This window comes from Schistocerca serialis, chromosome 7, assembly GCF_023864345.2.
Source record: "Schistocerca serialis cubense isolate TAMUIC-IGC-003099 chromosome 7, iqSchSeri2.2, whole genome shotgun sequence".
Lineage (NCBI taxonomy): Eukaryota > Metazoa > Arthropoda > Insecta > Orthoptera > Acrididae > Schistocerca > Schistocerca serialis.
The window spans coordinates 422017161-422029951 of record NC_064644.1 but is presented as its reverse complement, the minus strand read 5'-3'; the positions used below and the strand labels follow the sequence as shown (position 1 = coordinate 422029951).

The 12791-nt window shown below is 46.2% G+C and overlaps 1 protein-coding gene across 2 annotated transcripts in view; it reads left to right on the top strand.

The window, feature by feature from the left end:
* The window catches only part of LOC126412846 (protein goliath), a 662532-nt gene that overhangs the window by 53082 nt on the left and 596659 nt on the right, over positions 1-12791 (top strand). For both annotated transcript variants that reach the window (XM_050082697.1, XM_050082696.1), the window contains exon 2: positions 11905-12184. In XM_050082697.1, coding sequence (XP_049938654.1) covers positions 11905-12184 — 280 coding nt within the window. The remainder of the gene's footprint in view (positions 1-11904; positions 12185-12791) is intronic.

Below are 12791 nucleotides of genomic sequence, written 5' to 3'. Positions count from 1 at the left end.
CTGAGGCAGCGTCGGACTTCTCATTGTACTGCAGATGTTTACACTGAAATGTATATGATTAAACTGGTGCAGACTAGACGGCTACAGACGGGAAAACGAATTTTCACGAAATTCAGCTATATTCTTCAACATAGATGAAATTTGAGGCAGCATTTCCATTACGGACGTCATTAATCCTCATTTCCGGAGATTATCAATGTAAATTGTTCAAATGCGTGTAAAATCTCATGGGACTTAACAGCTAAGGTCATCAGTCCCCAAGCTTACACACTACTTAACCTAAATTATCCTAAGGACATACACACATACCCATGCCCGAGGGAGGACTCGAACCTCCGCCGGGACCAGCCGCACAGTCCATGACTGCAGCGCCGTTAGACCGCTGGGCTAGCCCCGCGCGGCTATCAATGTAAATAATTCTGTTAATACGGAAAAATATTTGAATTGAAAAAGTAATAGAGATATAAAAGTTCGCTACTCTAGCTGTAGTATGTTACAACTGATCGATAAAATGACAGCAGGCAAAGTAAGTACCATGCTTGCGTAAACGAGTTTTTCTTCCCTTTACGCAGACATGTTTCGCGGAAGTTACAGCGTCGTCAGTGGGTTTATTTTCTTTCTAGTAAGTAACAGGAAGATTGTTGTTTACTATCTGTACATGTTGAACGTGTTTTTTTAGAGAAATGTATTCCAAAATTTGAAAACAGAATACATATATAACGTGTTGTTATTTTTTGTGGTTTGAGAGTTCTGAAAATTCGTTGCGTGGGGCAGCATAGACTAGCATTTACCTGCTTATCGACAGCGCAAACTCGCAACGTCGGCTGCAGGCGCGTGAAGCTTCAACTGTGGCGTCCGTCCATAACAGTCTCTCGCGACGCGACGGAGTTAACAGCAAAGCTGGACTCTGCAAGTCTGAGATCAAGGAAACGCAGGTCAAAACATGCTGTTATCTAGCTTGGCAGAAAAATGCTTCGCCAATGTTCACACAAACAAAAAACGATAAAGCCACAGTAAACGAACGAGATAGACTGAGCAACCAGTGAGATAAATGAGCCACGACTGAGCGATTTGTCAGATAAATAAATCGGAGCGCTGTGTCCCATTCCGTTTTACGAGGGCTCTTCGGAAAATAACTTCCGTTCGGTCGCGAAATGGTAACCACTGTGAAAAACAAAAATGTTTTATTAGCAACAAAATGGTTCAAATGGCTCTGAGCACTATGGGACTTAACAGCTGTAGTCATCAGTCCCCTAGAACTTAGAACTACTTAAACCTAACTAACCTAAGGACATCACACACATCCATGCCCGAGGCAGGATTTTTATTTGCAACAGTTACCTACACCTTCAGGCTACTTCTCTACATAGTCGCCACTTCGACTTAGACATTTGTCATAACGCTGTGCAAACTTTACAACACCCTCGCATAGAAAGCTGCCGCCTGTGCTTTCCGCCAATACTCTACGCTGGTCTACAGCTCGGTGCGCGTGCCAAAATGTTGTCTCCAGAGCCAGCGGTTCACGTGAGCAGAGATGAAACTCAAGGGCAGCCGGTTACGAGCTGTACTGTGGGTCATTACACAATTCACAACGAAAAGCTGCAGGTGCATCTTCATTCCCCTTGCAGAGTGCAGCCGGGAATTGTCATGAAGAAAGAACTGCATGACAGTTGTGTCATGCGGGCTGCATGACATCAGGCGAAATCTCTCACTAGGCCCTCATACGTGGCGGGAGACGCTATTTCCTAGGCATCTGTACGTGTTCACTGTGCGCTACAAACTGAAAAGAGAGACGTGACGCGATCGACGGGCATACTAAAGACAATGACCAACACATCTGCGCACAGAATTTTCACAGTAGTTCGCATTTCGCGAGCGGTCGGAACTTATTTTCCGAATAGCCGTCGTCTTACCTGGGTAATGTGCGTCCACAGCTAAAACTATGGTCTGCTTTGCGAGCTCTGTAGGGAAGTTTCAGCAACCTACCCCTATTACTTCTTTATGCCAGGGGCGAGGACCTTTTTAGCTGGAGGGTTGCACTCTCTACGGTTCGCCAACGCGAGGACAAGTAGATAAAAGTCTCGCTCCGCCACTGAGTGCCAAGGACAAAATTTGGATGGAAACAGATCTTTGTAATGGTCAGCACCATACTGGGAATTTTAATAACTGGTAATCTCGTAATTACTATGACATCACTGTCAATGTCCACAAGACATTGGTAGTTTTAGTATTTAGCTCATAATTATTTTATTGGGAGAGATTTTGAAAGGTTCCTTCATCCTTCGTCGGGCTTCCTTGGTGTCACGCGATATCACACTTCTGATTGCGGCCAGAATCCACGCCCTCTTGGCAGTGTGCGGCGCGTGAGACAAGTTAACGCGACCTACTGCTCCACAGATTGAACCAGAAACGTTCGTTGATGGACCTGTATTAATTTTTTACACTGCTAAACTTGTAAAATGAAACTAAATAAGGATCGTCAGCCTCGCTTTGACCTGCGAACAGAGCTAAACTACACAACTCAAAAGTTAATATTTAAATCCCTGTAGCCATCTAACAACTTTAAAGAAAAATTTCGAGGCACGACCACTGATTGGAATATGTACACTGCTAACAGTTTAGTAGACCTGCTTCAACTGGCTCGTAGTTGTTGCTGTTGATAATCAGCATAACAACCAAGCAGGGACACAAATTAAAATCGCACTCAAATTTGCACTGAAACAAATTCATTTTTTTTTTGTATCAATTAATTCTAGACAAGTGGGTCACTTATCCAGCAGCACCTCCACCTAGCCAGTGTCTTCACATTCTGCTCTCAGGCCTTCTTTTACTGAACAAGTCCACACCCATTAAGGGTCCATTCTGCTCAGTCAGACTGTAAAATAAGCGATTTTGTTGATTTTTTTTTTTTTGGAAAACCTAATGAATAAATCAATGTAAATCTTTTAAAGCATTATTTTTCTATTATTGGGCAAAATTTTCTGATTTTTGAAAGGTATTCGGCCATCATTAAGCCGCCCCCCCCTCCCCTCCCCGCAACATACGACGAGTTTAAAGTTGCTCTGTCCAAAATGAGGCGTCATGACGGTATCTTTCAGTCTGCAAATCTTATCTGAAATCAGAAAACGAAGAACTTTCTTTATCAACAGGGTATTGCGCAATGAGTAGTAGCACAGTTTTCTCAAATGTTAAAAAATAATAAAATAGCAGGCGTTCGAAGCAAAGTTGTAGGTTTTGGCCACGTTTTTTTGCAATAACTAATGAATAAATTAAAATTAAAATAATTAGCCTAATACTCCTTGCGTATATGCCCGAGGAGTGACAGGCAAATGTCGGGAAGGTATCTTCGTTAGTGTGCCCGAAATGTATTCCGTCATCCAGCCGGAGGTAAGATTCGAACCTGCGACCGAAGCGGTGGCGCGGTTCCAGACTGAAGCGCCTAGAACCACTCGGCCACACCGGCCGGCCGTGAGGGCTGTGACGTATAAAAATTTTCGGTGCCTACTGTGTCATGCCTTTCAGTGTCACACAAATTTTTATTTTTAAAGGGGATCACTTAAGACTATTTCCATGGGTTCACCCCTCAAATTCCTCCCTCATATCAGAAAATTGTCTTCTGATGTAGTACAAACTGAAAAAAATAAATTGCTTTTAAAGCACAGTTTCGTATATAATTTATACACTCCTGGAAATGGAAAAAAGAACACATTGACACCGGTGTGTCAGACCCACCATACTTGCTCCGGACACTGCGAGAGGGCTGTACAAGCAATGATCACACGCACGGCACAGCGGACACACCAGGAACCGCGGTGTTGGCCGTCGAATGGCGCTAGCTGCGCAGCATTTGTGCACCGCCGCCGTCAGTGTCAGCCAGTTTGCCGTGGCATACGGAGCTCCATCGCAGTCTTCAACACTGGTAGTATGCCGCGACAGCGTGGACGTAAACCGTATGTGCAGTTGACGGACTTTGAGCGAGGGCGTATAGTGGGCATGCGGGAGGCCGGGTGGACGTACCGCCGAATTGCTCAACACGTGGGGCGTGAGGTCTCCACAGTACATCGATGTTGTCGCCAGTGGTCGGCGGAAGGTGCACGTGCCCGTCGACCTGGGACCGGACCGTAGCGACGCACGGATGCACGCCAAGACCGTAGGATCCTACGCAGTGCCGTAGGGGACCGCACCGCCACTTCCCAGCAAATTAGGGACACTGTTGCTCCTGGGGTATCGGCGAGGACCATTCGCAACCGTCTCCATGAAGCTGGGCTACGGTCCCGCACACCGTTAGGCCGTCTTCCGCTCACGCCCCAACATCGTGCAGCCCGCCTCCAGTGGTGTCGCGAGAGGCGTGAATGGAGGGACGAATGGAGACGTGTCGTCTTCAGCGATGAGAGTCGCTTCTGCCTTGGTGCCAATGATGGTCGTATGCGTTTTTGGCGCCGTGCAGGTGAGCGCCACAATCAGGACTGCATACGACCGAGGCACACAGGGCCAACACCCGGCATCATGGTGTGGGGAGCGATCTCCTACACTGGCCGTACACCACTGGTGATCGTCGAGGGGACACTGAATAGTGCACGGTACATCCAAACCGTCATCGAACCCATCGTTCTACCATTCCTAGACCGGCAAGGGAACTTGCTGTTCCAACAGGACAATGCACGTCCGCATGTATCCCGTGCCACCCAACGTGCTCTAGAAGGTGTAAGTCAACTACCCTGGCCAGCAAGATCTCCGGATCAAAATATGAACAGGCTGAAATTAACAAACAGTACATGAGACTATGTTAATGAATTCAACTGTAAAAAGCTAAGGAGCATCTTATTAGCGAAATGAGAAATATGCAAAAGTGAAGTGGCAAAATGAGCACTTCTCAATTGGAAGTAAATCAAAACAGTCAGAATGGCTGAAAGAGAGCACAATAACATGGGCCATAAACGAATAAAAGCTAAGCAACTAAGCAAATAAGAGAATAGGCAAGAATGAGATGCCAACAAAATGAGAGATGGCCGAACTCCGTCGGCACTTACATACGGTTGCGCTCGTGGCGGCACCTCGCGGCCCGTACGCAACACGCGCGTCTGCTATCGCAATGTACTCTTAGCGCTCGCGGCGGCGTCTAGCGGCCCATACGCAAGTTGTGCGATTGCTGTCGCACGTCGACCCTTAATCTATGATTTTACAGGCCCTACTCACACGACATTTACATTGAGGATAAATAGCATTGTAAAAAGTGTCTGGTTGCTGTTGTCTTCTCGGTAAGAGTCAACTTGTATTTTGTACACAGCCACGGGCTCAGAATGTCAGTTTTCGACAATTTAGCAAAAACTTTTTTTTTTTTTCGACGGAATCAAAAAGATTGTGAAATGTTGGACAAAACGCGTTGAAGAGCAGGGAGGTAATATAGAAAAATGTAGGGGAGAGCGGGGAAATACCGTGCACGTAAGCCATTTTTCAAATATTTCGTATTTTTGGAACTCAATTGAAATGCTGAACACCTTTTTTTGGGCAAGAAATTAATGCCCCACACGTTTATGGCTTCATATTTGCTATATTACATCGATTTACGTTCCTACAGCTGTTTTACAAAAGTGTTACATTGCACGGTATCACCCCGAGGGGTGGGGTAATACCGCACAATATATCTTATGATACAGCATTGCACATAAAATGACCAAAACTCTGTAAAAATAAATCAAAATAAGAAATTCGAAATTCAGAATTTATTTAGAATTGAAACACACAAATTTTACAACGTATTAAAGTTTCTAAAGACAGAAAATCCTTTTACTGGTAAAACAAAATTATTGGAGTTTGGTGTCAACTTGTCTCTGAACACATTTATCCCGTTTTTAATGACAGTAGTCGCAAATATAGTTTTCAGCTGTGTCACATGCACTACACAAGGAAAACTTCTAAGATGACACACACACACACACACACACACACACACACACACACACACACACACACACACTCTTCCAAATATATAGTTCACGAAAATTCCAAAAGAAATTACCATATGGGGCAATACCGTTCACCACGGGGCAATACCGTGCCCGAAGCACGGTATTGCCCCGAGACAACATCATGGGCGTACCCAGCGAGGGGCAGGGGGGGGGGGGGGCAGCTGCTCACCCCCCCCCCCCCGCCCCAGAAGATATTCGCAGTTTTTTTACTAGTTTACTGTTTTATTTAATTTATTTAATAAGAAATGCTGCATGTTTTCTCGGATTGTACAAGTGCATTGTTGTATTTAAAATGTGTATTAAAAGCTGTTTTTCACTGGTTTGCTGCTGCCCCCCCGTTCAGATCCTGGGTACGCCCTTGGACAACATGGCTCGCCATTTTAAATTCTAACCCAACAATCACGAAATTTAACGTCTAACATTTGATGTTTAAAAGAAGCTCAAGAAATGCGTAATTAAATAGAGCTAGTTTAAATATTGTTGCTATTACATATTTCGGTCACATGTATACCTATTATCTTCAGATTTTATAAGAAATTAGTCGAAATCAGTTGAAAACGATTGTCGAAGACGTCTGCGCCGTTGAACGATATAGACCCCTTTGTATTATAGTTACTTCCGCTATGTGGCAGCACCGTGCAGAGTTCTTTGCACTCTCTGGGAAACTGGATAAAGCGGTGCTGGAATAGTTCCTTAAATTAGGTCACAGACATTCTCATAAATCATAGTGCAACTGCATTTATATTCTACATCTAATATCATTGTCAATAAAAACATCCATTTGTGACCTGTTAAGATAGTAGCTTTGAAGCAAAATATGCTTGCAACATGTTGACAATCTTAATCTTGTTAGTAACACGGCTTCAGGCATACAGTGTACATAGTTTCCCACAATAAGAACTAGTGCAGTTGATTGGTAACATCCATGACCAAAAGTGTGGTGTTAATTGGAAATGATTCTGGAATCTTTGGAAGACTATTTTCACATATATTGAATAATTTAAGCCCAGGCTGAAGCTTGTCAAAAATTTTGTTTTACTAGTTCTTATACATATGTGTCTATAGCACATTATAACTGGAAGGGTCTTAAGCTTTTTGTCTGTAAAAGAGTGCAGGCATGTACAAATTAGCTGTAGTCTCAGAAACTAACGAACCAGTAGCAGTGCCGGCCGCAGTGGCCGTGCGGTTCTAGGCGCCGCAGTCCGGAACCGCGCTGCTGCTACGGTCGCAGGTTCGAATCCTGCCTCGGGCATAGATGTGTGTGATGTCCTTAGGTTAGTTAGGTTTAAGTAGTTTTAAGTTCTAGGGGACTGACGACCTCAGATGTTAAGTCGCATAGTGCTCAGAGCCATTTGAACCATAAAGCGGTGTATCCCGCTGTACGGCATTGCCCCGCTCTCCCCTATGTTTCTGTATTGTATCGTTAGCATTCCTTGTCTGAAAAGTGGCTTTACTTAAGGCCTGGCCAGACAGAACGCGGCCTGGCCGTCCGGCCTGTGGCCTTGAACCGCAGCCTACAGGCCGCACTGTTGAATCTCTCGTTATTGTACGGCGGCGGTCACACAGAGTGCGGCCTGCCTGCCGCACCGGCCGCCGACGGGTTGTCACTGATTACAGATTCGCCGCAAGCCGGAGCGGCTGCTTGCCTCTGTTGGCGCACTCAAGTGCTCTGCTGTCACACTGGAAGCAGCGGCGTGAGGCGGTTTTTGTCTTGCATCTCATAGTGCATGAATCATAGACACAGAAAGACTTATAGAGGAGGTGAGACATTACAACTTTTTGTACGATACACGCGATCCTGATTTGGAGGCAGAATATTTTTGCCCTCGCTATACTCTTGATGGAAAGCTGAATTCTCAGAAATAGTGTTGTCACTGTGACGTCCAGAACTTCCAATATCAACTACTGCAAACTCGTAGTATGGATCAACGATCGCCAGGAGAAGCAGCGAAAAGAATTGTTTGTAACAGAAGAACTGGGATCCACTATCCTTCGGGCATTTTAACCTGATAAGCTTTCCGTCTATGCTTCCAAGGCAGTTCGGAAACACCCAAAATTCTAGAAATCCTTCTTCAGATTTCTTCCACATCTCTGTTGTAGGAGTAGGTAAGTACTTGGGCTGTAGAACAGTCCATATTGCCTGGCGCACTTATTTCACAATTTCTGAAACTGCTATGGTCTGGTGACTGTCGCCTGTAGTCAAGTATCTGGAAAAGATTCAAATAAATTATGCCAATAGAACGAATAGATAAGTTAACGACCAAAGATATGTTTATTTAAATTCAATGACAATGTTATGAATACAATGAAACAGAACAATCTATTAAGTAGAAAGTTCTCTCTAGTGGGACATACGGAACTGGATGTTACCATTGGTTGCTGTATTCGTAAACACTGAAGATAAATTTATCACTCCACTCGTAACTACGTTGTGGGATAGCACTTTCTTCCGCCGAACCTTTCATACGATACAACAAAACTGAAATGGAATAATTTATATGACTTCTGTTTGATGCACAAAGAGGCCAAAAATGGTAAAACTCACCTCAAAGAAATGGCTAGTCTGTGCCTTGTATCAATTGGCTTTCTCCAGTTCGTTGCGCACTTCTCGGTGCTACCTTTTAATTAGGTGATGCAGTTCCTCGAAACATTCTCGCGACATACGAAAATATTTGAAGGACCTATCTTCGTCAGACTCTAGATCAATACACAGACGATGGTATTCTAAGCTTTCTCTCTTGCTATTAATGTCGTGCACCCAACATCTCTTGGTTGGTTGGTTGTTTTGTGGAAGGAGACCAGACAGCGTGGCATCGGTCTCATCGGATTAGGGAAGGTGTGGGAAGGAAGTCGGCCGTGCCCTTTCAGAGGAACCATCCCGGCATTTGCCTGGAGTGATTTAGGGAAATCACGGAAAACCTAAATCAGGATGGCCGGACGCGGGATTGAACCGTCGTCCTCCCGAATGCGAGTCCAGTGTCTAACCACTGCGCCACCTCGCTCGGTCCCAACATCTCTTCTTGGTGCCATTTCGTATCGCTAGTGCGAGCTACTCATTTCTCCACCAACAATAAATAACTCCTGTTTCTTATTTATATAAATGATATGCCTTCTAGTATTACAGGTGATTCAAAAATATTTCTGTTTGCTGATGACACCAGCTTGGTAGGGAAGGATCTTGTGTGTAATATTGAAACATTATCAAATAATGTAGTTCATGAAATAAGTTCGTGGCTTGTGGAAAATAATTTGATGCTAAATCACAGTAGGACTCAGTTTTTACAGTTTCTAACTCACAATTCAACAAGAACTGATATTTTGATCAGACAGAATGGGCATATTATAAGCGAGACGGAACAGTTCAAGTTCCTAGGCGTCTGGATAGATAGTAAGCTGTTGTGGAAAGCCCATGTTCAGGATCTTGTTCAGAAACTAAATGCCGCTTTATTTACCATTAGAACAGTATCTGAAACAAGTGACATTTCAACACGAAAAGTAGTCTACTTAGCATATTTTCATACGCTTATGTCATATGGTATTATTTTTTGGGGTAATTCTTCTGCTTCAGAAAGGGTATTTTTGGCTCAAAAATGGGCTGTTCGAGCTGTGTGTGGTGTAAGTTCGAGAACCTCTTGTCTACCCCTATTCAATAGTCTGGGAATTCTGACATTGCCCTTACAGTATATACACTCCTGGAAATGGAAAAAAGAACACATTGACACCGGTGTGTCAGACCCACCATACTTGCTCCGGACACTGCGAGAGGGCTGTACAAGCAATGATCACACGCACGGCACAGCGGACACACCAGGAACCGCGGTGTTGGCCGTCGAATGGCGCTAGCTGCGCAGCATTTGTGCACCGCCGCCGTCAGTGTCAGCCAGTTTGCCGTGGCATACGGAGCTCCATCGCAGTCTTTAACACTGGTAGCATGCCGCGACAGCGTGGACGTGAACCGTATGTGCAGTTGACGGACTTTGAGCGAGGGCGTATAGTGGGCATGCGGGAGGCCGGGTGGACGTACCGCCGAATTGCTCAACACGTGGGGCGTGAGGTCTCCACAGTACATCGATGTTGTCGCCAGTGGTCGGCGGAAGGTGCACGTGCCCGTCGACCTGGGACCGGACCGTAGCGACGCACGGATGCACGCCAAGACCGTAGGATCCTACGCAGTGCCGTAGGGGACCGCACCGCCACTTCCCAGCAAATTAGGGACACTGTTGCTCCTGGGGTATCGGCGAGGACCATTCGCAACCGTCTCCATGAAGCTGGGCTACGGTCCCGCACACCGTTAGGCCGTCTTCCGCTCACGCCCCAACATCGTGCAGCCCGCCTCCAGTGGTGTCGCGACAGGCGTGAATGGAGGGACGAATGGAGACGTGTCGTCTTCAGCGATGAGAGTCGCTTCTGCCTTGGTGCCAATGATGGTCGTATGGGTGTTTGGCGCCGTACAGGTGAGCGCCACAATCAGGACTGCATTCGACCGAGGCACACAGGGCCAACATCCGGCATCATGGTGTGGGGAGCGATCTCCTACACTGGCCGTACACCACTGGTGATCGTCGAGGGGACACTGAATAGTGCACGGTACATCCAAACCGTCATCGAACCCATCGTTCTACCATTCCTAGACCGGCAAGGGAACTTGCTGTTCCAACAGGACAATGCACGTCCGCATGTATCCCGTGCCACCCAACGTGCTCTAGAAGGTGTAAGTCAACTACCCTGGCCAGCAAGATCTCCGGATCTGTCCCCCATTGAGCATGTTTGGGACTGGATGAAGCGTCGTCTCACGCGGTCTGCACGTCCAGCACGAACGCTGGTCCAACTGAGGCGCCAGGTGGAAATGGCATGGCAAGCCGTTCCACAGGACTACATCCAGCATCTCTACGATCGTCTCCATGGGAGAATAGCAGCCTGCATTCCCGCGAAAGGTGGATATACACTGTACTAGTGCCGACATTGTGCATGCTCTGTTGCCTGTGTCTATGTGCCTGTGGTTCTGTCAGTGTGATCATGTGATGTATCTGACCCCAGGAATGTGTCAATAAAGTTTCCCCTTCCTGGGACAATGAATTCACGGTGTTCTTATTTCAATTTCCAGGAGTGTATTTTCTTTAATGTCGTTTGTTGTTAGCAATGTTAGCTTATTCCCAAGAGTTAGCAGCTTTCACTCAGTTAATACTAGGCAGAAATCAAATCTGCATGTGGAATGCACTTCTTTGACTCTTGCGCAGAAAGGGGTGCACTATTCTGCTGCATCCATTTGCAATAAGCTACGACAAGAACTCAAAAATCTTAGCAGTAGCCCAAACGCTTTTAAGTCTAAACTGAAGAGTTTCCTCATGGCTCACTCCTTCTATTCTGTCGAGGAGCTCCTGGAAGAGCTGAAAAATTAAGCAAATTCCAGCGTTACATTGTTGATTTTCTTTATTTAAACTTACGACTTGTCGCCTGAATATGTTTGTCATATTTCATTTTATCTGTTTCTACAATCTACAACTGAATATGTTTCTTATATTTCATTTTATCTGTTTCTACAATCGTGTTATAATTTCATGTATTGACTCGTTCCATGACCATGGAGACTTCTCCTTAATGTGGTCCCACGGAACAATAAATAAATAAAAATAAATAAATAGACTCGCACAAAGGTAACGTGTCCCGCGTGAAGCTTCCAAATCGCCTAATGCCAAGACAATACGTAACAGCTGACGCGTCAAGAGGCACTGCTGCGGCCGGCCGTTGCCTGTGTGGCGTCGCTGGCCGCTGACGGGCCCGGCCTGCCGCTGCGCCGTCCGTCGCAGCGGCAGGCCGGATTCTGTCTGGCCAGGCCTTCAGTGTTGTCACGGTAAGTATTGGGGCTGCGCTGGGTGACAGTACTGCTGCGGTGTGGTTTGTGCGGCGGCGCTGACTTGGTGTGTCTGCCGGGCAGGGCCGCGGCGCGGTGCTGGACGCGCGCTACGTGTCGGGCGCGGGCGGCTCGGTGTCGGGGCGGCTGGTGCCGGTGCCGCAGCCGTGCTCGCTGCAGCCGTCGCAGGCGCACGCGCAGCCCTGGGTGGCCGTGGCGCCGCTCACCTCCGGGGACTGCGCCCTCGCCGACAAGGTGCGCGCAGCCGCCAGGGCGGGCGCCGCCGCGCTCCTCATGTTCGGCGACGCCAGCGACGAGCGGCGGGCCGCCGACGAGGCCGCGCGCGACGCGCGACTCATGCACGGTCAGTACCCGCACACGCGCTCCGCTGCAAACTCTGCGTCACGTGCTTAAGGGGCTCCTGAACGCCCTATACTTGCAATGTTAAAATAACGCTTATAAATTACATCTTTCCTCACAAAGTATTTGAGGTAGGAAGTTGAACTTTTTACAGATTATTTATTGGAATAAGGGCTACAACTTAACACAGGGATTACACAAAATTTTAGTTCAGTTATTAAAGATGATTTTTTTCAATTGTAATCAAAATTCACAACATTTTTTTTGCAATTTTTTATTTATATATTCAAAAATATACAGTTTTTTGGAAAAAGGCTGTGTTAAATTATGCAGAAGGTACTGTGTAACATTTACTGAAAGTTTGAAACAAATATGTTTGGAAGATCCTTAGAAAACATGTAATTAGTATGAGAAAATAAAAGTTTTGGGAATCGAGCGACAAAGATTGGATTAACTTTTTAGTGCGTTCCAGGTCCATAGGATGGATTATCTTTGCAAACTCCTCCTCCAGCTTCCTCTTGTTCCTCCTCCTGTTTACTCTTGCTTGTATTTCTAGACTCTTTACAGCCCTGTCTGCAGCCCGAAGGCGTTCCTTGTCTAAAGCAAGCATC